Raw genomic sequence first — 27,692 nt, forward strand, 5'->3', positions numbered from 1 at the left:
TCAGCTTCGGAGCCTCTGTGTGAGATGGTTTGATTAGTAAGCCTGTGTTTTTGTGAGGAAAAAGTGAGCTGTGCTCATTCTTGTAGCCTTGAGTGCAACATCCGCATTGAAATATACAAGTTCATCTGTATTTTGTGTTCTGTATTGAAGCCGTTTGGAGCCAGGACTGGTGAATATCCACAACTACTGCAGAGCCATTAATACAGGACTGAATGCCAATAAATCATTTCTATGTTTCCATGGAAAAACAGGTTTTAGTGGACTTTTTGACCAGTGTTGAAAGGGATTATATTTTTACACAGAACCATGGGCTGAAAACCTGTGGGGGATTTAAGTGTTATAACACCCACATTTTTCCAAGAGAGAGTGTTCAACACCCACACTTTCACACAAATTTTTTTTTCTCCTTATTCTCTCTTATGAGTACAGTCTGTCTTGTTGTGTTTATCATTCAGCTTGTGCTCGGGAACAGGAAACAAGCTAGCTTCTTGGTTCACACCAGCACCTAATCGCCAAACAGTTTTGTTTTTGTGCATACACCAGTAAAAGTAACAAAAATTAGCAGTCACATAGTCCTGTTAGTCACAATGACGTGAAACTGGAGAATAAAAAATGTTGATAACAAGAGCCGCCCATTTTGATATTGTTTGCATTTTTTTAATTTTACTTTTCAGTATTAACTAAGGTTTGCTCAACTATAAAATCTGCTTGTCTTGAAACAGCCATGTGCATATCTTTGAAGATAGATCAGGTTCAGACAGCTAGTGAAAGTGAAACTCAAGAGGAAGCAAGGGGATATCTTCTCAAAATCATTGGCACTGTGGAGATGTTGGCTAGACAGGGTTGACCCTTTCTAGGGCCATGAATGTGTTGAGGGAAATCATGAACAGGTTCTGAGATACCCTTCTGTAACAGTGTTTGATGGGTGAAAGAAAGGATTTATACTTTAGCTATGCAGGGGTGGGTCTAGAAAACATTTGATGGGGGCAGACAGGGGCCCTGACAAGAAAAAGGGAGGGAAAAATTTTGACTTTTTTTTTTTACATTAGTATTTAAGGAAATAATAAACAGATTATGAAATTAAATGACAAATTACTTTATTAATCCCAGAGGGAAACTACAATGTTGAAGGTTGTTTTTAAAAGTCCCATATTCTGCAAAATTCACTTTCTAAAGGTTTTCTAAAAGTCATATGTGTCCTCATAGTCTGTGTATGAGGTCCAAAATAAAAAAAAACTATGTCTCCTCTCTCACTTGCTTGCTCCACTTTGCTCAAACAGGTGAGTCTGAGATCTTTCCCTATGTGACCTCACAAAGGGAAATAACCAATACCCCTTGGAGGTGGATACTGGTTGATTTAAAAATCCTACAAGAAACAGTTTGGCATTTGAAATCAACAACATGCACTCTGGACATGATACCATTCGACTTTTAAAAACAGTTTTTACCTCAGTAGAAAGTGATCTCCAGCTGATAGTTAACAGCTCACTGGCATCAGGCATTTTTCCCAAGTCGCTAAAGATAGCTGCCATTAAGCCACTCCTAAAGAAAAGGACTCTAGACGCCTCTATAATGAACAACTATAGACCTGTCTCTAACTTCTCTTTTATTTCCAAGATTATTGAGAAAGTTGTATTTCACCAGCTTAATGACTTTTTAAATGAAAGTGGAAATCTTGACAAATTTCAGTCCGGCTTCCGACCTCATCACAGCACTGAAACAGCTCTGGTCAAAGTGTTAAATGACATCAGGTTGAATACTAATTCTGGTCAAGTATCAGTCCTGGTTCTGTTGGATCTCAGTGCTGCGTTTGATACTGTAGATCACAGAATCCTATTGCACAGGCTGGAAAACTGGGTTGGACTTTCTGGAGTGGTCCTTAACTGGTTTAGGCCCTATTTAGAAGGCCGGAGTTATTTTGTTACGATCGGCAGCTATGAATCCGAGCGAGTGGCCATGACTTGTGGAGTCCCCCAGGGGTCAGTCCTTGGACCGCTTCTGTTCTTGTATATGCTCCTTTTGGGTCAAATATTACAGAACTATAGCATTAATTATCAAAGTTATGCTGATGATACACAACTTTATGTGTCTCTGTCACCAGATGACTGCAGTCCAATAGACTTATTGTGTCAGCGTCTGGAGCAAATTTTTTTTTTATTTTCTACAAATAAATGAAGACAAAACTGAGATTATTCTGTTTGGTAGCAAAGAGAAGAGAGTCAGCATTGGTAAACACCTGGATAGTTGGGCTCTTAAAATCACCGACCAAGTTCATAACCTGGGACAGACCTGACTTTCAGCAGCCACATCAAAGCTGTCACTAAGAAGCTTTTTACCAGCTCAGAAACATCAACATAATTAAAAGTTTAGTCTCCCAGAAAGACCAAGAGAAACTCATCCATGCATTTATCTCCAGTAGGCTGGATTACTGCAATAGTCTTTTAACAGGACTTCCTAAAAAGAGCATTAAACATCTGCAGCTCATCCAAAACACTGCTGCTAGAATTTTAACAAGGACTAAGAGATCTGAACACATCACACCAGTTTTGAAATCTTTACACTGGTTTCCAGTCAGTCACAGAATAGATTTTCAAACCTTTCTGATCATTTACCAATCCAAGAATGGTTTAGGCCCAGAATACATCTGTGATATGTTCATAGAATATAAACCTAGCAGAGCTCTTAGTTCTAAAGGCTATGGTCAACTAGTCCAGACCAGAGTCCAGACTAAACATGGGGAAGCAGCATTTAGCTGTTATGCTGCAAACAAGTGGAACAAACTGCCAGTGGAGATTAAACTTTCACCAAATGTAGACATTTTTAAATCCAGGTTAAAAACATTTCTTTTCTCATGTGCCTATGCATGAAATCTGCACTGTAACTTTTTTTTTTTTTAACTTGCCTTGCTTTTTATCATTTTAATGTAATTTATTATTTTATTGTGATTATATGTTGATGCCTATTACTATTTATAAATATCTGTAATGCCTTTGTTTTATGTAAAGCACTTTGAATTGTCCTGTACATGAAATGTGCTGTACAAATAAACTGCCTTGCCTTGCCTTACTGTCATTGACCCGCCACGCGGCTAGCTGAGCCAGCCCTCTAAAATCACAGAGCGGGCGCTAGCAAAAGCCAGATCCTCTCCCCAACAGGGCGTGGACAGGCATCACATATGAACACTCAGGTTCAGACACAGAAACAGCCCGTTCTCATTAGAGCTCATTAGAGCTACTTTTGGAATGACTTAAATTAGGGACCATGGCTGAATTTGGGGTAATACGCTTTGAAAACAATGTTTTTGGATCTCTGAAACCCATATGAAATTGTTGAAAAAAATGTAAAATATGGGACAGTTAACCCTATAAAAATGAAACGGCTGCAGGCAGCTGCTGGAAGCTCCCTAAAAGCATAATTCTTTTATAACTGCCCTAAAATAAAAGCTATAATAGCTAGAAAAACATTTTTTTTTGCTGAAAGATAAGACTCTTTTAAGATGTCACATCGTTATGAGTTGATGATATCATCACGTTACGCTACATGCAGTGCAGAGTGGCAACATCAACACATGGTGGCCTCAAGAAGTCACGGGAGAGTAGAAGTGTTCGGCATAGAAGCAGCATCAGACAGAATGAGAGACTGAAAGAGATAGAAAAAATGTTTTATTCTGCAGTTTACAATGTGTTTAAGATTACGGTTTTTTATGAGGGGCCGTTTGAGACATTATTCAGAATTACCCTCTCACAGACACATGTGAAATTTAAGTCATTCACACATCATACTGAAACCTCTCATACATTATACTGAAATCATTCATACACTATGGTGAAACCTTTCATATATCATACTGAAATCATTCACACATTATAGTAAAACCTCTTATACACTATACTGAAACTGCCTCTTATACACTATACTGAAATCATTCACACACTAAAGTGAAATTTATAAAATCGCATTTCACTAATGTGTATGAAAGGAATTCTAGTAGGTTTTTATAGTTACATTTACACACCTGACGTTACACCCAGAAACGAGATGTTAACCCTTAACTCCCAGTAGTGGAGGCTGCAGGTGCAGTCAAGCTAAGAATGAAAGGTTAGAGAATTTATAGGCCAGAAATCTCGATAACTAAACACTAAAGGTGCATGGATGGAAGTTATTGTGCATATTGTGAATATTTCTCTCTGCTCACCATCTGTGAGATTCTAATCCTACTTTCTGTCTGTTCACCTGATGCTGATATTCATCACATATTTTCTGTGTTTAGAAGGAAGCAGCTTCACAGCTTTAAATTCATCCTGCTGACTTTTTACCTTTTAGTTAGTAAATCCTGAACATTTCATCATTCTTTCTCATAAATATTTGATTTTATAAATATATATGAAGAAATGTTTTAACTTTTGCTGTTTAAAGAGAAATCTGCAGCTAAATCTGTTTATTTGTTTAGTGCAGGGGTCTGCAGCCTTTTCCATCCAAAGAGCCATTTTTCCCTCAGCCAGCGAAATAAAACTCCTTTAGAGCTGCAAATGTTACGAGACTTTTCAATAAGGCAACTTAATATATATTTTTAATGAAGAGCCACCATAGGATATTTGTTATCTTTGAAGAACCACATTTTTATTTCCGTTCTTAGGTTTTAAAAGAAAGGAAAACATAAACCTTTATAAAAAGAGGATTGACAGACTTTCTTCTAAGGGATGTAGATTTGTAGATTTGTGGAAAATTATGTAAAGTAAAAGAAAAAAAACAGTCCCTGGTTTCCAACCTAACGACAAGAAAGATAGATTTAAAAAAATATTTTAGCCACATATTTAGAGGCACTGTGGAAGGTCCACAGAGCCACTTGCAGCTCCAGAGTAGCAGGTTAGAGACCCCTGATGTGGTGTTTGTAAACCAAAATTTTCTGCATTTTCTTTATATAGCCGTAGGCCTTCTTTTAAAGGAAAGAGACATTTTGCACGTAACAATATATATATATAGAATTACTTACAATGATATTGTATGTCTATAATCACTGCTGCACATAGACTTATATTTGAATTATAAAAATAAAACTTTACTTTGAACCAGATCACTTATCACTTATCATTTATTTATCAATTGGCTGTTAAACTTTTATCATTACATCTGGTGGCTTTATGACAGTCAAACATTGTCACCATGTAGGTAGCTGGTGAGATGATGCTGTATAAATGATGCATTATGATGCATGGCAGTGTTGATGTAAAACAACATATACAGGGCTCTATGAAATCCGTTATATATTTTCCCAGACTCTGTGTTTCCTGAATTCTGTATTTTTCCTCTGTAACCCTATTTTTTCTAGGAGGGGGGTGTGTCTAATCATGTAAAGCTTCACCAAAAGCTTTCTTTTCTTTTCTTTTTAGAGACACTTAGGGTAGAATTTCTTCATTTCTTGGATAACGTTTGTGTTTTTGTTGGTCTCTTAGCCGACTCTTAGGAGACTTGAGTCCTGCCAGTTTAGGTGATGTCATACAGAGAGGAAGCTGCTGCAGTTTCACACTCGTCTTGCTTGTTCATTTGGCTCAGACACCGTGAAAAACTTTTAGATTAGTAGGGAGGGCAGAAATTCAGCTTCATATAAACAAATTCCACAATATTCAGTGTTTTGTAGCCAATTCTAATTTTATATTGTAAAACATTGCAAATCTGTCTGTGTTTTCCACATTGTAGAAATCATAAGGCTTTACATATACAGTTTATTATATGCTGCCTTCACCGACACTTGGACATCTGAGGTTCACCCAAGTAAAGGGTGGCTGACTCTTCATTTTTGTTAGCATATGATTGTCTGTTCTTGGAGTGGCACCTGGAGGACCAGTCAGAATTTAGGGGTGGCTTGAGCCCCATCCAGGCCACCCCTATAGCCGCTCTTGCAGCTATGCTTAAGAAGAAATCTTAACTTTGTTTAGCAGCCTGATCATATGGTAAATAGTTGAAAACATCAGATCACTACTTTCACACTTGAAGTCCTCTGTGATGATGGATGGGACACTGGGAGCAAGAAGAGCAAGAAGAACCTGGGTGGGAATATCCAACAGGAGGTTACATGAGCCCTTTTTGTACAATTAACAAATATCATTACAACCATTCATCTTTATTCAGATGTGCTGAGTGGCCTTAGGTGTAATCAAGACTCTCTTTTATTGATTACTAACTGATGCTACGGCAGCCTCAATGCTAAACCTCTTAGGAGCCACCATGCTAACCAGTTTTCACATCTCAAGTTGGCAGACTGCGATGGAGCAGTGTTGGTCTAATCTACAGTTATTTGGTTTTAACTGTTTAGGTTAGAGCCTGGCGAGAGACTCTCTAAACATTGTGGTCCTCTAAAAATGATGAGAATCCAACTGTATTACAAGGTAATGGAACTTTTTCTGGGAGTGGTGGCTAAAAAAAATCGCTTTTAAAGAAGTTTGAGTGTCCAGTAGAGAGCTTGAAGATGCTAAAGCATACTTTTTGAAGCTACAGCTTCTGGTAGTCATTCTCTGCAGGATGTAATAGAAGTGACACTACCACATATTGAGTCTACTGCCTGTATAATTACTGACCTTTTGCCTTTATTAAACATTAAAATGCAGTGAAATGGACTGAATGTATAAACGGATATTACTGCCTTATATGTTAACCTTCTACAGTGTTGACTTATGCAGAACAAATTTCCGCACATTTTCAGCACAGAAAAGGTAATCTCTCTTTCTCAGTGGCTCAGAATGGCAAAAGGAGTTGAACAAATCTCTGCTGGCCCTCTTTGCCCGCTTTGCCTGTGGCAGGATGAATGAGTTAATATGCAGTCATTGTGGGAGCTGGATATACTCACACACGGTGCTCTGATATCCTACATCAATGGGCTATTGCAAGTTAATGACCAGCTCTGTGAAGGTCCATTTGCACGAAATATGGACAGTGTAAAAACGAGCTGGGAAAGCAGGTGCTGCTGTGTTAAGAAGCTCATAACCGGACCATATGGTTGTGAGGAATTAAATTCGGCTGTTCACTCTGACAAATACCTCACTCTAAAGAAACCAAAAGCCATCCCAGTGTTGTGTTGTGTTGTGAAGACTTTGGACTCTTTTCTAACTGTTTTCTCTCTAGTCTCTTGTTGCATCAATGAACACTGAATTTGCATTATCATCTGTAGGTAAATGAGAGCGTTGAGATGCTCTGCTCTGGACTTCATTTGAATAGAAATGATACCACTTTTTGGTATAAAGGAAACCAGTGAAGTGATAGCAAATGGATGAGTGATTGTGCCTCAGCGAGTAGTGTTTGTTGTGGATGGTATCTTTCTTCATCTTCTTCGTCTCCTGATCTTGCTCCACAGCATGGACAAGAGAGTGACAGCCACCCGCAGTCTAAGACCCAAAACGTTTGGGAACAACATTTTCTTTTTATTTCTGGGAATTGTTTGGAGTCAAGGGAGCATAAGACAATAATTAACTGGTTGAAAAAGGCAAGTACCAACACAAAAACTCAAAGTGAACATACACACTGACTGATTTGCATGAAAATGAATGAGAACAAATCATTTCAGCAGTAAATAAAGACATAAAAACCAACAAATCCCCAGAACATAATGTCATATAAATTAAACATGAAATTAGCTGTACAATAATTAAAGAAAAAACAAACAAAAAAAAAAAAAAAAAGAAAAATGACAAGCTAAGCAGACGAGACATTAATGTCACAGTAAAAGAAAGAAAAAAGAAAAAAATATTTGTAATAAAAAAACAAACAAACAAAAAAAAAACACCTTTAAGTCAATAAGGTGCTAACACAGATCTCCAAATCCTCAATAATCTATCTTTATTCTTGTATTCTGTTTTTTTTTTCTTTTTTAAAATTTCCAATAAAAAAATAAATAACATGATGAAAGTAATTCCAGAAGAAGGAGTCCCTCGCACGACATCCGAAGGCGGTGTTTTCTGTTCAACTGTCAGCTTCTGATGGTCAGAGATTCATGCAACTGAAGAGAAACGCCATCTAGAGAGACTAGATTTCTAATCTAACAACACTTTCTTTCTGCCTAAACAGATGTTCCTGTAAATCACTTCTTTTCTCCAGGGCAAAAGAATATGAAGGATTTTTTCTTTTTTGCTTGTCATGTTGCTACAGCAAGAAAACCGAATGGACTGTCTATGCATGAAGATGATTAAGAAATAAGAAAAAATTCAACAGAAACTTGAACTTTCTGTACAATATTGACCTGCAAAGTACTACGGCTAGATGTAATTAATTATGTAAACATATTTGCTGTTTTGACACAGTTATCTGTGACAACAGATATAATCACACCTGTTCACCTGATTTTTTTTTTATATAAGATTGTGACAATTACACCGTAGCTAGACAAGTTATAATGCCAAAGCATGTCAGTAAATGCAACAAAAATTAAATAAATTATATGAAGGGGAATAAAAGTATCAGAGATTTTAGATTCTGATTAAAAACAAAGCATTGCGCTATTAGCCCGATTCCTTGACTCTTGCACACTTGAAAACCATCTACAATTTGGATGCCTTACACAGAAGTCCAATTTTAAAATGAGATGTAACAGAGGGAAAGCAAAACACTATCACATTCTGCTTCACTGAGCACTGTCTAGTCAACTTTGACTGGCCATCACCCTTCAAACACAGACATTAATTCAATAAATAAATAAATAAATTAACCAATAAATAGATAAGTCAACAAATGAATAAAAAAACCCAACAAGATAGAGAAATAATAGGACGGTTTTTAAGTACACATATACTTTACCTCATGTCGCGTCCATGAAAGCTACATGTAATCAAACCCCTTTGAATAGCTAAATCATCTTTTGACTTCCAACTGTTTCTTGAGGTCCCTCACTTACACAGATGCCAGCACCACATCACATACACCTCACATGCATGCTCAGAATGGCCGAAATGACAGCGATTCGTATTTTACAGGGTTACAATGGACAAGGTCATTAGAACTCCAAGGATCACACACCTCTTCACAGTCACTTGGGGTTGTGTGGGTGTAAGAGTGATGTTATTCACACTGCCACATGTCTCCAGCAGGGACTCCTTAAAAAAGTCCACGTGAAGTCCCGATGAAGCTGTACTGCATTGTCTCTTTGTGACGCTTACAATAGTAAGTGTGCTTCCAATAGCCAGAGTTCTTTTGTAAATGTTTCAGTGACTCAGTGAGTCTCAAGTTTCTCTAGATTTTGTTCATTTTTAAATCACAGTTGCCAATATGGTACTGTCAAAAGTGTTTATAACTTTGTTCCAAACAGTTTGTTTTTATGTGTTGGAAAATGACTTGATTTCTATACATAATACTCCTTGTCCTTGTCTTTCGGTCTCTTGCTACTGGCACTGCCTTTGGCGCTGCCGCTGGGTGCTTTATCCTTCACCACAGCGCCATTGGTTTGTGCTGAGTTGCTGATGTAGTTGCGCGTTTCGTCCACCTGGTAGGAACCCTCGTCCCTGTTCCTGTACTTGTACATGGCGTAGAGGAGGATGAGTATGCAGAGGGCGGCGGCTGAGACAATGCCCACCACCATGCCCGTGGTACTGCTGGATTCCCGAATCACCTCTGAGGCCCCAGGGGGAACTCGCCGCACCACGCCAGGCACCGTGGGCAAGGCGGCAGGCACAGTGCGCAGCATGGGCGAGGTGATGAAGGGGCCCCTTGGCTTGGTGCCGTCCACATCAAAGGATGTTGGCAAAGGCAGCAGGACTATGTCCGGCTGCGGGGGTTTTACCTCGCGATTGTTCATTTTTCCTGCAGGCAGCTTGGGTGGCGTGTCCGAGGGGACCGCCGCTGGCGGTGTGCCCCTGATGTCAGGCAGAGGCGAGGTGGGTGTAGTCCTACCTGCCTCTGAGGCTTTGCTAGGCCTCAAGTCCTTGGCCTCCCACTTGGGCGCGAGGGCTTTGTAGCCACCTTCATAGGCCGATGTGGTCAAGATCTTATCTGTTACCAGGGAGAAGGTGGTGTAAAAATCTTCATCGTCAGTCGGGGGCAGGCTAGAGTCGAAAGCTTCGCCAGAGCCAAACCCCGAAATCACCATGCCATCATCATCATCATCATCATCACCATCATCACCACCATCACCACCATCACAATCATCGCTGCCTCGGTCCGACAAGCAAGGTACCCCCGCCTCAGTGGCCATGGCCAAGGATTCTTTGGTGGTCTCAATAATGGTGAGGACAGGGCGGAGGGTAGGGGGTAAGGGGATGAAGGGTGAACGGGTGGATACAGAAGGGATGTCTATGGGGTCTTCGACTAGTACGGGGATGACTAGCTCCCCTCCTGTGAAGTGAAACAGACAGAAACACAAATCAGTGGGTGGAAAGTCATCCATCAACAAAGCAAGAAGCAGTCCAACACCAAATAAATTAGTAAACAAAGAACGTAAAAAGCAAAGCTCAACATAAGGAAGAAACAAACTAAAGATAAATAATGAAAGAACAAAAAGTACTGTACCAGTGCAAAAACAATGAAACTCAGAACCAAACAAGACCCAAACTGAAAGAAAACAACAGCCATAAATAAAGTATACATTGCATCAAAAGGCTTTGAGGAATGCACAAGGGTGAGCCACATTAGACTAAAACCTCGTACGAACTCCTAAATGTCCTACATGTTCTCAGATAACAGACTCTGCTACATTTTTAAAGCTCTGCACACTCAGACGTAGTTATCATATGTTTATGTGCTGCATGTTCATGCACTATTCATTATGTGTGGCCCGGTATTCAGTTCCATCCGGTGATTCTGCATGTATCTCCACATAAATGATATTTCATTTGTCTACAAGACAAAATCCTCCTAAGTCCGTTCAAAAACAGGGAGCACTTAAATATGCGCTCTGTGGATACAAAGAAGCGGGTGTTAACATTTGTTTGCAATTCAAGTACAAAGCCAGTGGGCCTGAAAGCAAGTTAACTAAGTTTGAAATGAGAAACAATTTGTGGCGTTTCATACTGCAGCTGCTAGAGGAGGTGTTTTTTAAATACTGCTGACCTACATGAGCCAGTAATTACTAACAGCTTTTGCATCAAGGAGATTAAAAAATGGACTGGAAGTACAAAGTCTAAAATACAATATGTTGTGTATGCTTAACCTTTTATTTCCTGACATCTGAAATTTGATATATGCAGTTTCTGAGACCTATTATAAACTTATCTAAAAACTTTGTTACATACAATACATACTGTCTTCTGTCCCCTGGTGGATACGTTTTGCACTACAATAATAATTTATATCAGACGTTTATCAACTGTATATTTATGCAAATTACACTATCATTCATTTTATTTGATATATTTTTAAAGGGCCAAATAAAATAAAATTTTCTGCTCATGATTTCTTGGGTCAGGCTTTAAAGGTTTAATACCTGATCTGCATTTTAGGTCTACCACTGCCATGCATGTCTACAGATGTCAAACCTGAAAAGTCATCCCAATTGATTTCGCCCCCCCCCCCCCCTCCTCCCCCCTATCATTAGTGGGCTCCCCTATTAGCCCTGGCCTCTTGCCTTTTGACCCTACAGTTACCACAGTGGCACAAAGTCACCGAGCAGTTCATCGACACCTGAATGTTTTCTGACTTCTACAAGAATCTTGCTAATTACAGCTTCCATTTTAAAGATATGAAACAGTGTCCCTCTACTATTTTTAAAGAATCCATTTAGCTTTATTAGTTCAACAACTACAAAGAGTCCGAAACATTCAGATGTCTTTTGAAGCTGCTTATCCTCTTGCCAAAGTGGCTTGTTTGTACATTGCAAAGGCTCACAAACAGGGCACTATAAAGAGATGCAAACCTTTTGGAACAATAAAGAAAAGAACACAACAGAAATTAAGGAAAAAATAAGGATAATAAAAAGAATTAAAGCATTGCAAAAAAGACTTCAGAGGTAGAGCAAACATTGTCATAAAACATTCCCAAAGTAAAGCCACAGATAGAGCTATCCAGAAAAAGGATTAGTAGTAAGTAAGTAGAAAAACAGGAAAAAAGCAAAGTCAGCTCGGAAAATCATAAAAGCCTACATAAAAAGAAAAGAGAAAAAAAGAAAAAAAAAGAAAAAAAGAAAAGGTTTTCAAAGGAAGAAAGCATACCGTCAGTTTTGTCAACTTACATCAACAAATTGCCCGCATGATTTTGGCAGGAAGAAAACAAATTTACAAAAGAAAGTTGTGTAAGAATGCCTTTGGACAAGTTAGGTTAGATTCTCTTTCTGATTAAGTAGTATATATTTCTCTTTTTTCTCTTTTAGACAGGATGGCACAGGGAGGCAACAACACATACATCCACACATCATGACATGAAAATAATCTTCACCATTCTGTTCAGGATTTCCTGCTTTTTTTGTTCTTTTTTTTTTTTAAAGTAATTTTGCTTTATATAAAAAAAAGAGAACTGTATATCTATAATTCTTGCTTTGATTGATAAATCTCCATAAATATCTACAGCCTGATTAGATGACTCGTTATCCTTTTTTTTTTACTTTAACTTGTTCATCAGTAATGAACAAATAATGGATGTCTGTACATATCTTAAAGAGTCTTTACGTAAAGGGTTTGGGAAGAGGGAGTGTGAGACGGGGTGGGACCTATGAACATACTAGGAAGGAAATGACATAGATGGGGGTGAACGTGTACATCAGTTGCCATGTCCATGTAAAGGCGGCACGAAGCGGTCGGGCGGCATTAGAGCTTTTGGCTGTAAGGAAGGGATGGGGATATACAAACAATGAGCATATACATGCCCATCTACAAAAGAGAACAGCACTCTCAACACTGACAGTTTTACAGACCCTAAGCTGCAACTTCTTTGCCATGCAAGAAAAAATTAACACTCATTCATAGATTAAATCCAAATTTCAAATCAGAGATAGCTTATTCAAGAACAGGTGAATATTAGAGATCAGCATTAAAAGAAAAAAAAAAAAGTTTGGAACAGTTTTAAGATAGTGGTGAGGGTCTACTTTGGAGGCATCTTCTCTTTTTTTTCCTCTATGAGAACGTGAATTTGAATTTCCAATAAGAAATCTATGAATTTGACACACACACACACAAAAAAAATCTTCTGTTGATAAAATATGATTTCATAGAGAGAAAAAAAGGAAGTTTACATCTAATTAGGGGAATAAAACATTAAAAAACATTGGAAATAGTGACTCTTATCTATTAGCAAGGTAAAATTTGAACATTTTCAGAAAAGGAAACAGAGGTTGACATATATGTGTTTTAACATATATGCACAAGGGGAAATAAAGACAAAAAGATAACAGATTAGCAAGCAAGAAAGAAAGGCATTAAATCTCTCACACTATCAAAGATGAACAACCAGAAAGCACACACTGAGGCAGACAAAGAGAGGGGGGGACAGTTTATAGGCAAAGTGTCACCACCTTCATATAACTAATAATAACCTCTTTATTATTAGTTACTTCACATTTCTCTTGTTAGTATTTTTAAACACAGGACAGGGCGTGCAGTCTGGATGTACGTCAGTCAGAGAGAGGAAAAAATCAGACATATTTATTTATCTTTTTCTTTCCTTTGGATTTTATTTCCACTATAAGAAGCTGGGTTAATGCATGCTTTAAGTAAGTTGCATTTAGGGAGAGTAAGATACAGTAACAAATACAGCAAGCCAGGGGACAAGTGAGGGATGGGAGGGTGGGTTAAGAAGGGGGTGTGTGGTCAGTAAAGGACACTGCCACCAAGGGCTGTGGGATATTTTCTCAAGCAAACCATTCATCAGTGGTTAACAGGGAGAAAAGGTGCACCGTGGGTGATATATAACCGACATTAAGTGCCATTTAGGTCCACCACATTCCTTAATTAATCAAGAGGTGGAGTAGGGTGATAATTAATGAGCTCCTTTTTATGAAATGTTTAGATGCTTTGTGTTATGTGCATAACCAACAGCCTTTGTTTGGCAGATAAACATCTGGAGTTCCACAAGAGGGCGCAGGTTGGTGGGGTTTATTTATGCCTCTGGTGAATTTAAGGAGATGTGCACATTTGTCTTCAGATATCAGGTGTGGGTTCCTCCTCTGCAGGCGGCTCATTTTGCAAACAGGATCTGTGAGCTCAGTGTTGAGTAAATATGTCATGTGTCACGCTGAACTGACTGCATATTGCAAACACTGACATCTTAAATGTGAATTACCTAACCTGTGCTCCGGGGAATGACATGATACGAAGCTTTTTTTTTTTTTTTTTTTTTACTGCAATAACCAAGATTTTCTCCTCTGCTAGCAGCTACTGCTCATGTTGCTGTGATAATGTCCAATAACAGAAGCTGCCCTGTTAAATAAACAACAGCAGCACAGAGTAACTGATTTCATCTTAGGCTTTATTTATCCAACCCCCCTTCCCCTCTCCTCGTTGTCTCGGCCTTGTTTGCATCCTTTCACTCCTTTCTTGGTAAACAGCTTTCGGCAACTGTTAGCTTTTACGCTGTATCAACAAAACACTTGGATGGGAGGGGAAACGCTGCAGTTTAAAGGGGTCTCCAGTAAAGTCAGAGCAGAGGACCTTGATGTTTGGGTAAACACTTTAATCCTGTGTAAGCTCTTGCACAAGCGCTGCACGTCATGCTGCATTTCTGAAGCAGGCAAACACTACGGTTGCTAATGGGTTTGCTCAACCAGATTGCGTTTGTTTTTCAAACTTGTCAAGATGGATGGGGATTTTAGTCCAAGCCCCCTGCCTCTCTGGCTAATAATTCTTCACTTTGATCGACATGCAGCCAATTTTACTCTCTTCTTTTCCTTTCTAAGTGAAAGGGAGCCTTGACCTGAGATGCACAAGTGCTTCTTTATGCCCTCTGACTTGCCTTTGCATCAATAAGTACTAAAATTAAACCTTCATTTATAAGCCTTTCCTCTTAGACATTATCTGCTGCCTGTCTGTGTGGCCTTTTGATGGGGGATTAGAGTAAATATAAATGGATGATTGACTACTTCAGCATCTTCAAGGCTACAGATGCAGAAATCTTAGAGCAGCACATTTTTCCTTACTTTCCTCCACTCCCTCTCTCCTTTCCCTTTTTTCTCTCACTGGTCTGATCCACCAGCATTTGCTGAGGCTTTCGAATGGCGATGAATCCTGACGATGTGTCAGGGATTTGACAACACAGTACCTTTAAAGCAGAAAGTCGGTGCACCAGCATCAACCATGGATGAACTGAGTCAATGGAATTCAGAGTCAGTGGTTTGGGGCCCTGAAATCCCATTGTGGTGCGAGCATTGTGCCTAGAGACCTGCTGTAGCAGATTCATTCACCTCTACCAGCTACAGGTAGTGAACTGATTACCAGAGAGCAAGCAACACACGTCTCCAGTGTGGACACACTCGCAGGGACATGGCAGGGATTATGTCCTGTGCTGTGGAATGGCTGAGCTTTCCACAAACGTGTACCTTGAAAGCACTTCACCCCATTAAATTATCTTATCTGGCCTGTGCACACTGCTGCCAAGAGAAGCCCGATTTCTCACTCATGGATGTTCATTTCCCTCCTAAAAGTTGAGTGATGCACAGGAAGTGGACGGGGAACCACCGCTAACTGGAGGAGGAACTGTTTGAAGCCACAGCACATGGCAGATCCCTCCTAATCCATCATCATGTGGCTGGCTGCAGGCCGGAGTATTGAATTGGCATCTCCAGCAGGCGTTGCGACTCGCCCCTGTCAGCTGGTCGATTTGCTATACAGCCATTAGGCTGCACCTCTGTGCTCGGCGGACATGTGTCAGCTGGATAACCTTTAAACCGATCTGAGGTCTGTGTTGAAGTGACAGCCAGCCCAGTGGGCCTTGACGGAAGCCACAGTAGAAGCCACCTTACCTCACCCTGCACCTTTTACTCTTTGATACAGTAATGAAGGAATCATGCCACATTACATCCATGCCTTCAGCGTAACGTTGATGTGGTTAATAGATCGTAGACATTACCTACCCAAGGCCAATGAGATGAGGAGACATTTATAGATGTCTTCCATCTGTTTGATCTGTGTTCTGCTTGATCAAATGCTGAGGGTAATGGTGCCTGCAGGACCATTTACAAGCCTGTTTGTTAAAAATGCTGTCTTTTTTAATGATGTATTTAACTGACATGCAGAATGTCATTTACTCTCTTGGAAAAATGACATAGTTGGGTGATATTTAAAAAGACAGAAACAACCTACATGAAGGTTTATGTTCTGTAGTGACAAAAGAGTGGTAAGAGAGTGAAAACTAAAGGTGTGGCGTGTGCCAGGGTTATTTGTCAATACCTCAAGCATAAAAGCATATGACAGGCATCTTTCCCTGAACTGAGATCTACTTTAAATTCTACATGAATTCTTTAAACCCTAAGACCCCATCACTACTCATCAAAATGATAAGTTTAGATTTTTATTCTCCTCTGAGAATAATCCCTTCATTCCAGGAAATGGCTTTAAAGGAACTCTACCCCTATGACTTTTCTAATAATGGAACTGTGAAAATGCAAATTAGCCCTTATTCATCTCTACCACATGCCAAGCTGTAGCTGCTCACACTCAAGTCTTTTGTTTCAATGTATATTTTTGAGACTGTAATTGGGCAATCCACAGCTCCGAGACGGAAATTTAACATTGTTTTAATTGGCGGTTTAAGTTTTTACAAACGTCACATGAACATGATGGTGTCACAGCTTGAGGGCAGCATAACAAACTGAAACCCAACATACATTAATCATATTTATGTTAATTCTGCTTTTAACTCCTTTTTGTATGTATATGTACTGTATTTAACTGCTAGGGTTTTTACGGTTAAATCAGCTGATCTGAACTCAAACACCAGGAAATATACTATTTGTGTAGGCAATTATTTCCTTTGATGGTGGAGTTGTTCACATACCAGCACTTCTATCACTGAATACTGACAGAACACAGATTCTAGGTTGTAAATGATGAACCTTAAAGGTGTATTTGCTTGATATTAAAGGGATAGTCCACTTTTTTCCCCACTGTGGTTGTGTGAATTACTTAAAAGCAGTTAGTATATTTTTTGTACTGAGTAGCAGGGCACTTTCAGATTAGAAAATAAAGAAGGGCTTTTGATGGGTGAGTCCAGCGTCTGCTCAGAGCAGTGCCACGAGAGAATCAAATTCTTTCGTCTTAAAAATTAAGGCTTAAATCCCAGTGCTACTGCAGAACATGTGTTGCAGCATGGTGTAATGCTAACCCAGCCCATGTACAGTAACTATCTGATCCAGAAATGACTTTTTGGTTTTTTGCCCCAACTTTCTTTTAATTTTACATCCAGTCACGTGTCTAATTATTAGTAAAAGATGTAGCTTTAATCATTTCCTTTAATTTCCCCCAAAATAACTAAGCTTACTATAAAAGCCTTAACCAGGTGACTAACAATGTTGTTTTCATCGCTTGCACTTACTATTTAATATTTCTTCTGTACTCCTCAATTTATGACTGAAACACTCCAACCCTGGCAGACATTTTGACAATTTTTGAAACAGAGCTGTAACTAACAACAATAATGATAGCTCTGTTCCCTTCATGAATTCAAAGATTTGTAAAGCTGCCTTCATGAAATGACTCTTGGGAAAATGCTGTAACTGTACTGTTATTTGTCTCACCTGTGGCTCTCCAGCTATGACTTTTACAAACCATCTGATTTGATACTTGGTACAAAAACAAAAACAAAACAAGAACAAATATGTGCAATTGTTTACAATTTGCTAATTTGCTATTCCTTATCATGTGACTTATTCTTAACCTGGTCAATAAGTGTGAAATAAAACATAAATGGAGTTAAATCATGTAAACAGAGTCTATCTCATCTTTTACCAGTGGTTTCCAGGTTACAGTGATGTGAACATGTGCAGTTTTTTTTTTTTTTAATTTCTCCAGAACTTTCCAGGTTCTCACTACACACTGTATTTGCTCTGTTGTGGAACTCACTTAGGGAAAAGGAGGAGGAGGAAGGGGGGGTAAGGTTCAACAGTTTTCTTGAACACACAGGACGACACAAGTATAAGACGAGCATGTGGAGCGGACAAGACAGGCTGTTTGGCAGACACAGACGGAGCGCTGACAGAAACAGCAGGCACGGGCACAAACACAAGACGCCTCTGAGGGAGGTGCTGCTGCGGGGGGCCGCAGGGGGTGGGATGCAAACCCACCACAGTGGCCCCCCCTTCTCAGCACGCACATTGACACGGAGTAGAAGCCAGGTGGGGAAGGTGATGGGAGTTAGCCTGAGACTTATGGGTGGGGAATAAGCAGCACATATAATGGAAGCCAATCATATCCATGCAAGAAGCAGGGGAGATACGTGAGTGGGTGGGGTGGAGTGGGGGGGAGGTTAGAGGCTTATTAGTAAGTCTACAGAGCTGTGGTACAGTCCAGCACAACGCATGCCACAAATGCCTTCTACTTGGAGCAACAGATAGAATAGAAAAACAGATATACTTTGTGGCAATAAAACTCTTTTTATGCCATCTGCATTCAAACAGACATGTATATGCAGAAAGGCGAAAAGAAAGGAGGTGGCTGAGTGGGGATGGAGGGGAGGGAAGAGGGGAAACGCTCGGAAAGGGGAGACGAAAAGGGAAGGGTCATTCTTTCACACACAACTTTCTTGAGACAGAATGGGGTTGCCTGCACAAGGCCAAAAAAAGGATGATGGCAAGAAAAGATTTTGTTGCCGTTCATTTCCCTACGTTGGATTGAAGATGAGGGGAGGATGTTTCTTTAGAAGCCACATGGCACAAAAAATAGATAAATAAATGAACACAAAACTTGATGATGAAGAGGAGAACTTTGAATTTTCCAACCACCAAAAGTTCATGCGGCACAAGATGAGGCAAAAACGGGAGGAGCGGTTCTATCCTTGCTTGGAGGATGGACGACGGATGATGAGAACACCAAAGAAATAATAATACTAATGGATAAAAAAACACAACCACAACAAAACAAGAAAATCAAACAAAAAAACACCCCTGCTTTACCAAACCTGGACCCAACCAAAAACACAAAGCTAAAATCTTAAACAACCCAGCTCATGTTCATGTGTGCATCACAGAAAAAAAAAACAAACAAAAAAACAAACAAACAAACAAACAAAAAAAACAAAATGCAAAAAAAGAAGAAGGCAAAAATAAAAAGAAACCAACAGCATGTCATGCAACTGGTCATACAACTGGAAGCGAGGCAAGGAATGAGGATATGAATTTCTGTGTCAACATGGTGAAATGTACAGTATGTATGAGTGTGTCTATGTTCTATGTTGCCACTAAATGAGGGGAGGGTACCATGTTCTTGCTGGTTAAAAGCTCCCACTATGCTTGGTGCTTGGGCGCACTTCCACTATCTTTTTTTTTTCTTTTTTTTCTTGAGAATACTTGGGTTTGAGGTTTTAATAGTCTAAAGATGTAGGCTGACTTAAGGAAGCAACCTGTGCTAACAAGGCTGCAAAGAAAATGGCCTTCACTTCACATTTTAAGAACCTAAACATGATCATTATATTAAGGGAATGAGTGCTTGAAAGTCCATGAAGCTCCTCCCACCAGAATGGAGAGAAACTAGAAAAATATCCACTACAATAAAACGGAAATAAAGAAATGCTTCATTGTATTTCCACCCACAGATAACAGGGTCGAAGCATTGTTTTAATTTAGGCTTATTATTAGCCGTGAAAAGTGGACATATGCTGAGCCATGTTTAGCCAGATTAATGCGACATCAATTAGTCTGCTGTGATGGTATTTTGAAGGACAGTGAAGCAATCAAATAGCCTGAGCTGTTAATGATTTCCAGAGCGCCTGAAGGGAGCTGCTTGTTGAACACTGAGCCAGTTTTAATGTAACTCAGTCTCCTGTTTTCTTTTTTTTTTCCACATTATTAGGACGCGTGCCAATCGCTCCTGGGCACAAAGTGTGGCTGACAGCTGCTTACTCGGGAGTCATCCAAACCCAAGTCGCCTCAAAAATTACCACCACCTTTTTCAAATCTGCAGTATTATTTCCAGCTCTGTATTTATTTTCAAACTCCAGCTCACTTTGATGCAATCACAAAGTGATACCTGCAAGTTTGCGTGTGTCTGTCTGTTTGTGTGTGTGTGCAAAGGGAAGAGAAAAGAGAGACGATGCGCACAGAAATTCGAGGATATCTGTTCTCTATTAGAATGTTTCAGGTAAGGCAAGCCTCCGACGAAGGAAACAGAGGTACAAACAAGAGAAGAAGAAGGAGAAGGGAGGAAGAGGCTCTGTTGCAGTTAGTCTGCTACATATCACAGTATCTAGGCTGAAAGCATCTTTGTTCTCGAAAGAATCTCAAAATGTATCCTCTGTCAAGAGAGACGCACACACGCACAGCAAGAGGAAGTCAACCATGTACAGGACAGATACATTTTGAAGCATCAGCGCGGGCGACATGCGGCTTGATACTAATTTCGTACTTTGTTGTGTAAAGTTTTTGCTCTCAATCGAATGCTGAGAGAACAAAATTAGTATCAACGCTTCAGCATGTCTGCAACCTGTGGCCCCATAGCAAAGTGTAACTTGTTTTAGAGATGGAAGACGTGAGCTTTAACAAGTCCTGACGTATTTACAGTTAAAGTTGGGACTTCCTATAGAAAGCATGCTAAAGGATGCAGATAAAAAATCAACTTCCCACTGCTTTTAACTGTCTCCAAAGAGTTCTGCAAACTCCAATGTATGTTTTCTTGCAGTTGGCTGCTTATCGAAAGACTTTTTTTTTTTTTTAAAGTTACACTTGAAGTATCCCATGGGGCTTGATGCTGAGAGGAGAAGCTCCTCGGTAGCAAATCAAAGAAAGATAAGGAGAACTAGACCAGGTTCAGAGCAAGCACAACTTCGACACACTCATCCCACCTGCATGTCCGGAGTCGCACTCCTCCAGGTCCTCGTCGTCGCTGGAGCACTCCGCCGATGAGACAATGTCATCTGTTGTCTGTGGAGAAACATGCATTCACACACAAACACAAACACACACACACAGAAGAATGTAGTTATAGCCTTAGCAAATGTTGTGAGGCCTTCAAGGATATCTCTGCGCATACAGACCTCTCTGCCTGTCCTTCAGTTCCCATATTTCACTTTGAGTCAATCATATTTCACAGTGTTTATCATTCCTCATTTTATGTGCTTTCCACCTCCGCAGATAATTGTTTTTTCTTCACCCTCCGCACTCTGCCTCTGATTATTTATCGCCCCTCTCCTCCTCCATCGTCCACAATCAATGGACCCAGCGAACCCACACAGATCAACTGCTTCCCAGCTTCTGATTTGTGCTTAAGGGTGGAGATCGAGGGAGGAGCGGGGTGGCAGACTTGCTGGCTACACCCGGAGCAGCGATGGATTATCTGCACCCTCCAGTTCCCGCCATTCTGATTTATCCCCTCCTCTCTCTCTCTTTTTCCGGGTCGACCCATGGAGGACAGGAAGGTAAGGCAGGGGGTAGGTTGTATTTCAGCGGCGGCGGTGCTGCACTGGGCAGCCGGCGTTTATTAGAATGAATCAGCGGGGCGATAAAATAAGCCCTGTCACCAAGCTGGGTTATGAAATCAGTGCACTGATTGAGTTTTCCAGTCCTGGCCAGGGGTTTGGGGCTCTAAATATCATTGAGTTTGACAGACTAATGAAACGCGCCCCCATGCTTGTTCTGCTGCTTTCAACAGGAGCCAAGAGAAAGCTGTCCACATCCGCCATATGCTGATGTCCAACAAACTGCACATTTGCAAAAGTGATTTTTTTTAAAGCATTTTCCTGTGATTACACATGATGGGCTGCTCTCTTTTCTGTATCAGTACATTTGAAAATGTGTCAATATGTGTTTGTGCCGCTGTGCATAATGCATTGCATTATGTGATGTACACCTGGATAAAAAAAAAAAAAAAAACGAAACAAGAGGGGAGGCTCTAAAGTAAATTGCTTTAAAATATGGCCTCCCGGTAAACATGACATTATTTATTGAAGCCACATTATGGGCGTAAAAGTTTTGCTTATTGCTGAAAAGATGGTTATTGCTTGTTATTATCATAGCAGCAGATGTGGGAGGCAGGAACACAGAGAGAGATAAAACACCACTTCAAAGTCTGTTCCAAATTCCAGCCCAAACACCATTACAACTTGTCCATTCATCCATGACGCTCTGGTCCTCAGCAACTGATGCAGCTAAGGAGCATGCACTGAACTTAGAGATTTCCAAATCTATCTTTAGCAGGAAATTCTGCTTTTAAAAAAAAGTGATCAATTGATCACATTTCCAGCATGGCTACCACCGAGGAGAAAAGTAAAGGAGGTCTGTAGTTTTCTGCAGGTGCCAAAAAACCAAGTTATGCTCCAGAACAGCACCCTGATGTTGCTGTTTTTGGTGCTTTAACACCAAAAATGACATCTAACAGACAGATGGTGCCAGCAATGTTACAGATTCTACATCTGGAATGAGGTTTAGGCTCATTAATACAAGAACAGATACTGCCATGACTATATTTAAGGTGTTTGGCAGACAGATCAATGCTGTAATGGTTTTTGCCCTGAGGTAAAGCCTAATCACACATTTTATACTCTCTGCTTTATCCACTTGTTGAATCCAAAGCTCAGGATTGCACTGCAGAGCAAATAACACGCCCCTTCTAATCCAGTGTAATTTTCCTAAAATGTCTATTTGTGGCATTCAAGTCATACCTAAAATTATGAGATGTGCTACAACCATGTGAAGTAAATGCTTGAATTCAGACTTTACTCTTCCTTAACAGCATCACTAAATGCTGTTTAATGCCATTATCAGATACATGTAGATGTTTACAGTTTTGAGTCAATTCCTAGTCCAAATATTTTATAGCTTTCTAAGTCCAAAAAACAGCTTCACGCAGGATGCCAAAAAAAAACAAAAAAACCCTGAGCTTAAGTTTGACTTGTATTAGAGATTTCTTATAGCTTTTTGAGGTTAGAAGGAACAAACATATAGAATTTCACAGTTTATGGTTATACATATTTTATATTTTATAATGTAGATATAAATATAATTTTGAGAGAAACTGCACTTTTTTTCCCCCGTCCTACAGTTTTGCTTTATGGTATTGCACCAGCAACTAGATATCGACACACTGGCTGTTTTGAACATGCACCCCAGCTTATTCAGCAAAGGAGCATAGGAGGAGAAGTGAGGAACGAAAAGAGAGAAAGGGACAGAGCAAGCGATAAGACAAGAGTCAAAATTGGGTTGACTTATATGGGCTGGAAAGAGCTCGGAGAAGAGACAGGATGCAAGATGGATATCGAATTAACTATTGTTAGGGGCTGCCAAAGTGAGAAAATTTGAGTTCACTAGTTGACCTTAAACAAGCTGCAGGCTAAAATATTCTTTACAAAAGTGGATTGTCAAGAAAAAAATGATGGATTAATAATATGGATTATTGTTATTCCCGTAGGCCAGGACAATGCCTGCTGTAGCCTTTTCAGTGTTCCATCACGTTTAACACATGGGAAACAAACGAGGGGTTAAAGACTTCTGTAATGTAAATGTTGCATCTAAATGACAGAGAGGCCTTATCTGTAAATCATCTGCTAACTCAGAGTAAGAGACCCTCTCATCTTGATGACTGATCCCACTCAGAAATATTGAAAAGGGTTTTGAAGTGTGACGTTTAACATTTGGAGATCCACTACATACATGCTTTATTAGTTCTCCAAAACATATGATACATCTCTTCAGCCGAAACGGCTTAGATTGAAACGCTTCTCATAAAAGGCTTTTGGTGGCATTTCTCTGCATCCGGGCAACCGCAGAAGCAATGAAGTGACACACAAGGCTCAGAGTCTTCAATAAGCTGGCCCTAGATGTTGATATTAACATGTGGCATGAGGCTAGATGCCGTAAATGCAAAGAGAGCTGGTGGAGTGGAAAAGGCATGGGCTTGGTGTGTGCAGCGGTGGGAGGCTACAGCGGGGGGGACAGCATAATGACATGGTTGGCCAGCAGGACTACAAAACTGATTTCACAGCTGGAGAAATCCAATTCTCGGTCTAAATCTCCATAACACAGAGTGGCATATATTTTAGCTGCAAAGATTTTTCTCTTTTTCAATGTAATTACTCTCAACAAATGTGGAAATCATCGTTTTTCCTCTTAAAGGAAGGATTTGCAGGCTGATTTGTTTTATGTTTAGGAAGCTTTAAGACGCTGGCACGTGCCGCCTACAATTTCAGAGCAGAAATGTGCATCAAGCCTGATTACCCTGGCTTCTGGTGACACTCAAATTTCTAACTCCACAAACAAACACCACAGTAAAATCAATAACCGGACTTCATTAAAACAGCATTTACCTTCGACCACTTCAGCACAACAGCTGAAGGGATCGTACCGGTGATCGATGGAGATAAACAGCCTCTTTGGGACATGAGTTTCAAAACACACAGCTTTCAGTTTACAACTGATGGCACTGACAGGCAAAATGGAGAATGTGCAAAGATGCTGGGCATTTTTCTTAAAAAAAAATCTTCACAAAGTTGTTTAGTTAAGAGTTTTTATCCAGCAGAAAAGCAGGAACCATTAATAGGGAGGCTGCAATTACCTCAGAAAGGTACGACTAACAAAAACCCTGAAGCTAAGACACCAAGCTTGTTTTATTTATTTTTTCCCCACTACAGAGTGCAGAGATGATATATATTTCATCTAATAAAGTCATTTTACCACAATATAAAAACTGATGCCTCTCTGTGCACCTCTTCTGACTCTATTTTATGTGCATGAAGAAGATATGAGGAGCAAAATGATTTATTTCTTCAGTTTGTAAAAATGTACTTCTTAGCTCAGCTGAAGCTCATGAGCGTTCAAACATGTCGTAACTGAAGATGATTTTCAGAAATCAGTGTTATCTGTTAGAACAGATGTCTTGTTTTAATCATCTGTAGCTGTTTGAGCAGGTTTAGTTAATGCAACCAAAACTGTAGCATCTACGGTTCTGTGCAGTAGTCTTTACCTGCTCATTACGAAACATCTATGGTTGATGAATCATGTAAACACAGATGTAAAAACAGCTTATGAGGCAACTAGAAAAGCTTAGGGGTCAATATATATCAATATATATGCCTGACCAGCTGCAGCTTTATTCTCTAATACAGTCAGAATCCTCTTGGATAAGTTTTCTATAATTTCATTAAGTTTTCTGTAAAAAAACAAACAAACAAACAAACAAACAAACAAACAAAAAAAAAAACTACAAAACATAAAAAAAACAACCCCAAAACAATGATATTCCAGCAGCTAGAGAAATACTATAAATTAAAAACAGGTAAAAACTCATCAAAAATGTGTTAAAAAAACATAAATTAATACCGTTTATACCCTTACTTTAATATATATATTAATGAAAGATTTTAGCACACTTAATAAAAAATTAACATTTTTAATTAAATTAAATTAAATTACCTTTAAATACAGTTAAGGGCCTTTAACAGGGCCCATAGTGGTGAGGATGTAAAACTACATTCATCTACATCAATCATATGGTCAATGGACCAATGAAATCAGTCCAAAATGTAAACATTGTTCAAAAGTCGACACAATAACAATTTATTTATATATAAAGTTAATATATATAAATAAATGGTTATTGTGTGTGTGAAGCTGTGAAGCTGCTTCCTTCTAAACACAGAAGGAACAATATCTGATGAATATCAGCCATCAGACAGAAAGCAGGATTAGAATCTCACAGTTTCTAGATTGTGAAGAGAGATAAATATTCACAATATACCTTACCTTACATCGATGCACCTTTAGTGGTTCATTATTTCATATTTAAATACACTTATTGGAATTATGATAAATTAGTTTTTTTTTCTTTACAGTGTAGCCTTCACAAATATCTTTCCAGACTTTTTCATAGACTTTCCAAATCTCTTTTTGGATGTTTTCTGCCTTTTGTTCTATTCTCTGTCAAGATGATCCCACACTGCTTCAATAACGCTGATGTCTGGACTCTGGGGAGAATTCTTTAACAATACTTTTCATCTTCCATGGAGACCATTTCTGATGAAGCTTCAGAAGAGGGATCAACTGAAGTTCCAGATGAATCTCTCAGGTACTGTGTCAGGTCTTTATTCCCATTTCTTAAGAACATTTCAGATACTGTTCGTCTGCTGTAGATAATTTTTCAGGCCGGCCATTTCTTCTTTTGTCCTTTTCCATTGTTCTCTAAATTCTTAAGGACACACCGCAAACCGACCTGAGACATGAGAAGTTTTTTTCTGGCCAATAGTTCTTTGAGAAACCTTGTTGGTGCAGTATTACTATTTTTCACCTGTTAATCTGTGTTATCTTTGACACTGTTTTGTAGCACTCAAAAATGGGAACAAATGATTAATCATTGCGACTGCAGCAGCTTGTGAAATGCTGGGTGGGTCAAGACTTTCACACAGTACTGTTCATTCCACTGTCCATTTTGTGCCTAATTACAGCTATGATGTATTGGGTGTTGAGCGTTGCAGAGCCATGGGCGAGCTCCTCTCAGTGCTGTGCACAAATGCATGCTGTGCAGTCACTGAAGAAGGGCTAAAGCTGCTGATCTGCTAATGTGCTGCTTTTTCTATGGGGGTTGTCACTCATCACTAGACTAAAATCACATCAAGAGGGGATATCTTCCTGCGCTGACAGGTGGAGTACTTATAGCTATTAGGTAAGCTGGAAAAAACATGAATTTATGCTTTCGTTTCAGTGTGTTAGGAAAAAAAAACCCATCAACCCATTTTAGTAGCAGCAGGAGCAGCACTGTGGGCTGCCTGATTCTGCTACATCAAGCAGGTAAATGGAGCTGGTGTCTGACAGATTTCATCCAAAGACAAATAAAAAACAGTTTAAGACACAGAAAAGCCACGGTCTTTACATGTTTAAAGCCTTCTAGACAATGTGGTTTAAAAAAGAATCAATTAAATAAATAAAAAAGATCTGGAAATCAAATACATTTTCTGACTTTGCTTCACTACTGATGCTTGCTAGCTAACATTGCGTCTGCGGGAACAAAAGTGCATTCACACCATGTGTTCATACTTGTGCCTAATAATAAACGTGACTAAACTCGGAAGATCTGTGTGCAACATTTCCTTTTACAGCATATGCCCAGAAAGCTGTCTAAAAAGCTACTGCCAACAACAGTTACAAACTCTCAACTTGTGTCTGGAGCAAACAGATAAAAAAAAAAAAAAAGAAGTAATCAAAACACATCAGTGCAACTCCACTGCTACAGCCCAGGCTCACCATCTTTAAAAAAGGTCACCAAATCAAACAGATTTTTTATGTCTTCTGACAGTCAGTGTTTAAGAGCCAGACTAATTAAACAGGGAATGTTTTTACGTTGGAATAAAACTCATCAAACACATGGATGGTAACAAGAGCAGCTGCTGCATCTGGAGCCGTGGCTGCAGCTGAATATTCTGCTGAGCATGACAGTGATTTGATCAGTCACATCAAAGCAGCGGCTCATGTTTGGTGGGGGAGAGAGAAAGACGTAACGCACTCGCCCACTGCCTATAGTTTTCCTGTGGGTTAGTTAAAGCAGCGGAAAAGACTAAAACTCAGCCGCGGCCCCCGGCTTACAAACATAACATGAAATATGAGTGTGAACAGAGCCGTATCTCGGTGAGATGCTGGGAATTTGGGTACACATGCTTAA

The 27,692-nt window shown here is 39.5% G+C and overlaps 1 protein-coding gene across 5 annotated transcripts in view; it reads right to left on the reverse strand.

The window, feature by feature from the left end:
* Nucleotides 1–7,380: 7,380 nt before the first annotated feature.
* LOC121633718 (neurexin-3b-like) overlaps nucleotides 7,381–27,692 on the reverse strand; it is a 185,880-nt gene continuing 165,568 nt past the window's right edge. For 2 of the 5 annotated variants that reach the window (XM_041975910.1, XM_041975913.1), the window contains 3 exons: nucleotides 20,893–20,971; nucleotides 12,126–12,140; nucleotides 7,381–10,314 (listed from right to left, as the gene is read on the reverse strand). In XM_041975910.1, coding sequence (XP_041831844.1) covers nucleotides 9,326–10,314; nucleotides 12,126–12,140; nucleotides 20,893–20,971 — 1,083 coding nt within the window. In that variant the 3' untranslated portion in view covers nucleotides 7,381–9,325. Of the gene's footprint in view, nucleotides 10,315–12,125; nucleotides 12,730–20,892; nucleotides 20,972–27,692 lie in introns of all 5 variants that reach the window. The other 3 variants (XR_006009116.1, XR_006009117.1, XM_041975912.1) reach the window with 3 other exon arrangements.

This window comes from Melanotaenia boesemani, chromosome 22, assembly GCF_017639745.1.
Source record: "Melanotaenia boesemani isolate fMelBoe1 chromosome 22, fMelBoe1.pri, whole genome shotgun sequence".
NCBI lineage: Eukaryota > Metazoa > Chordata > Actinopteri > Atheriniformes > Melanotaeniidae > Melanotaenia > Melanotaenia boesemani.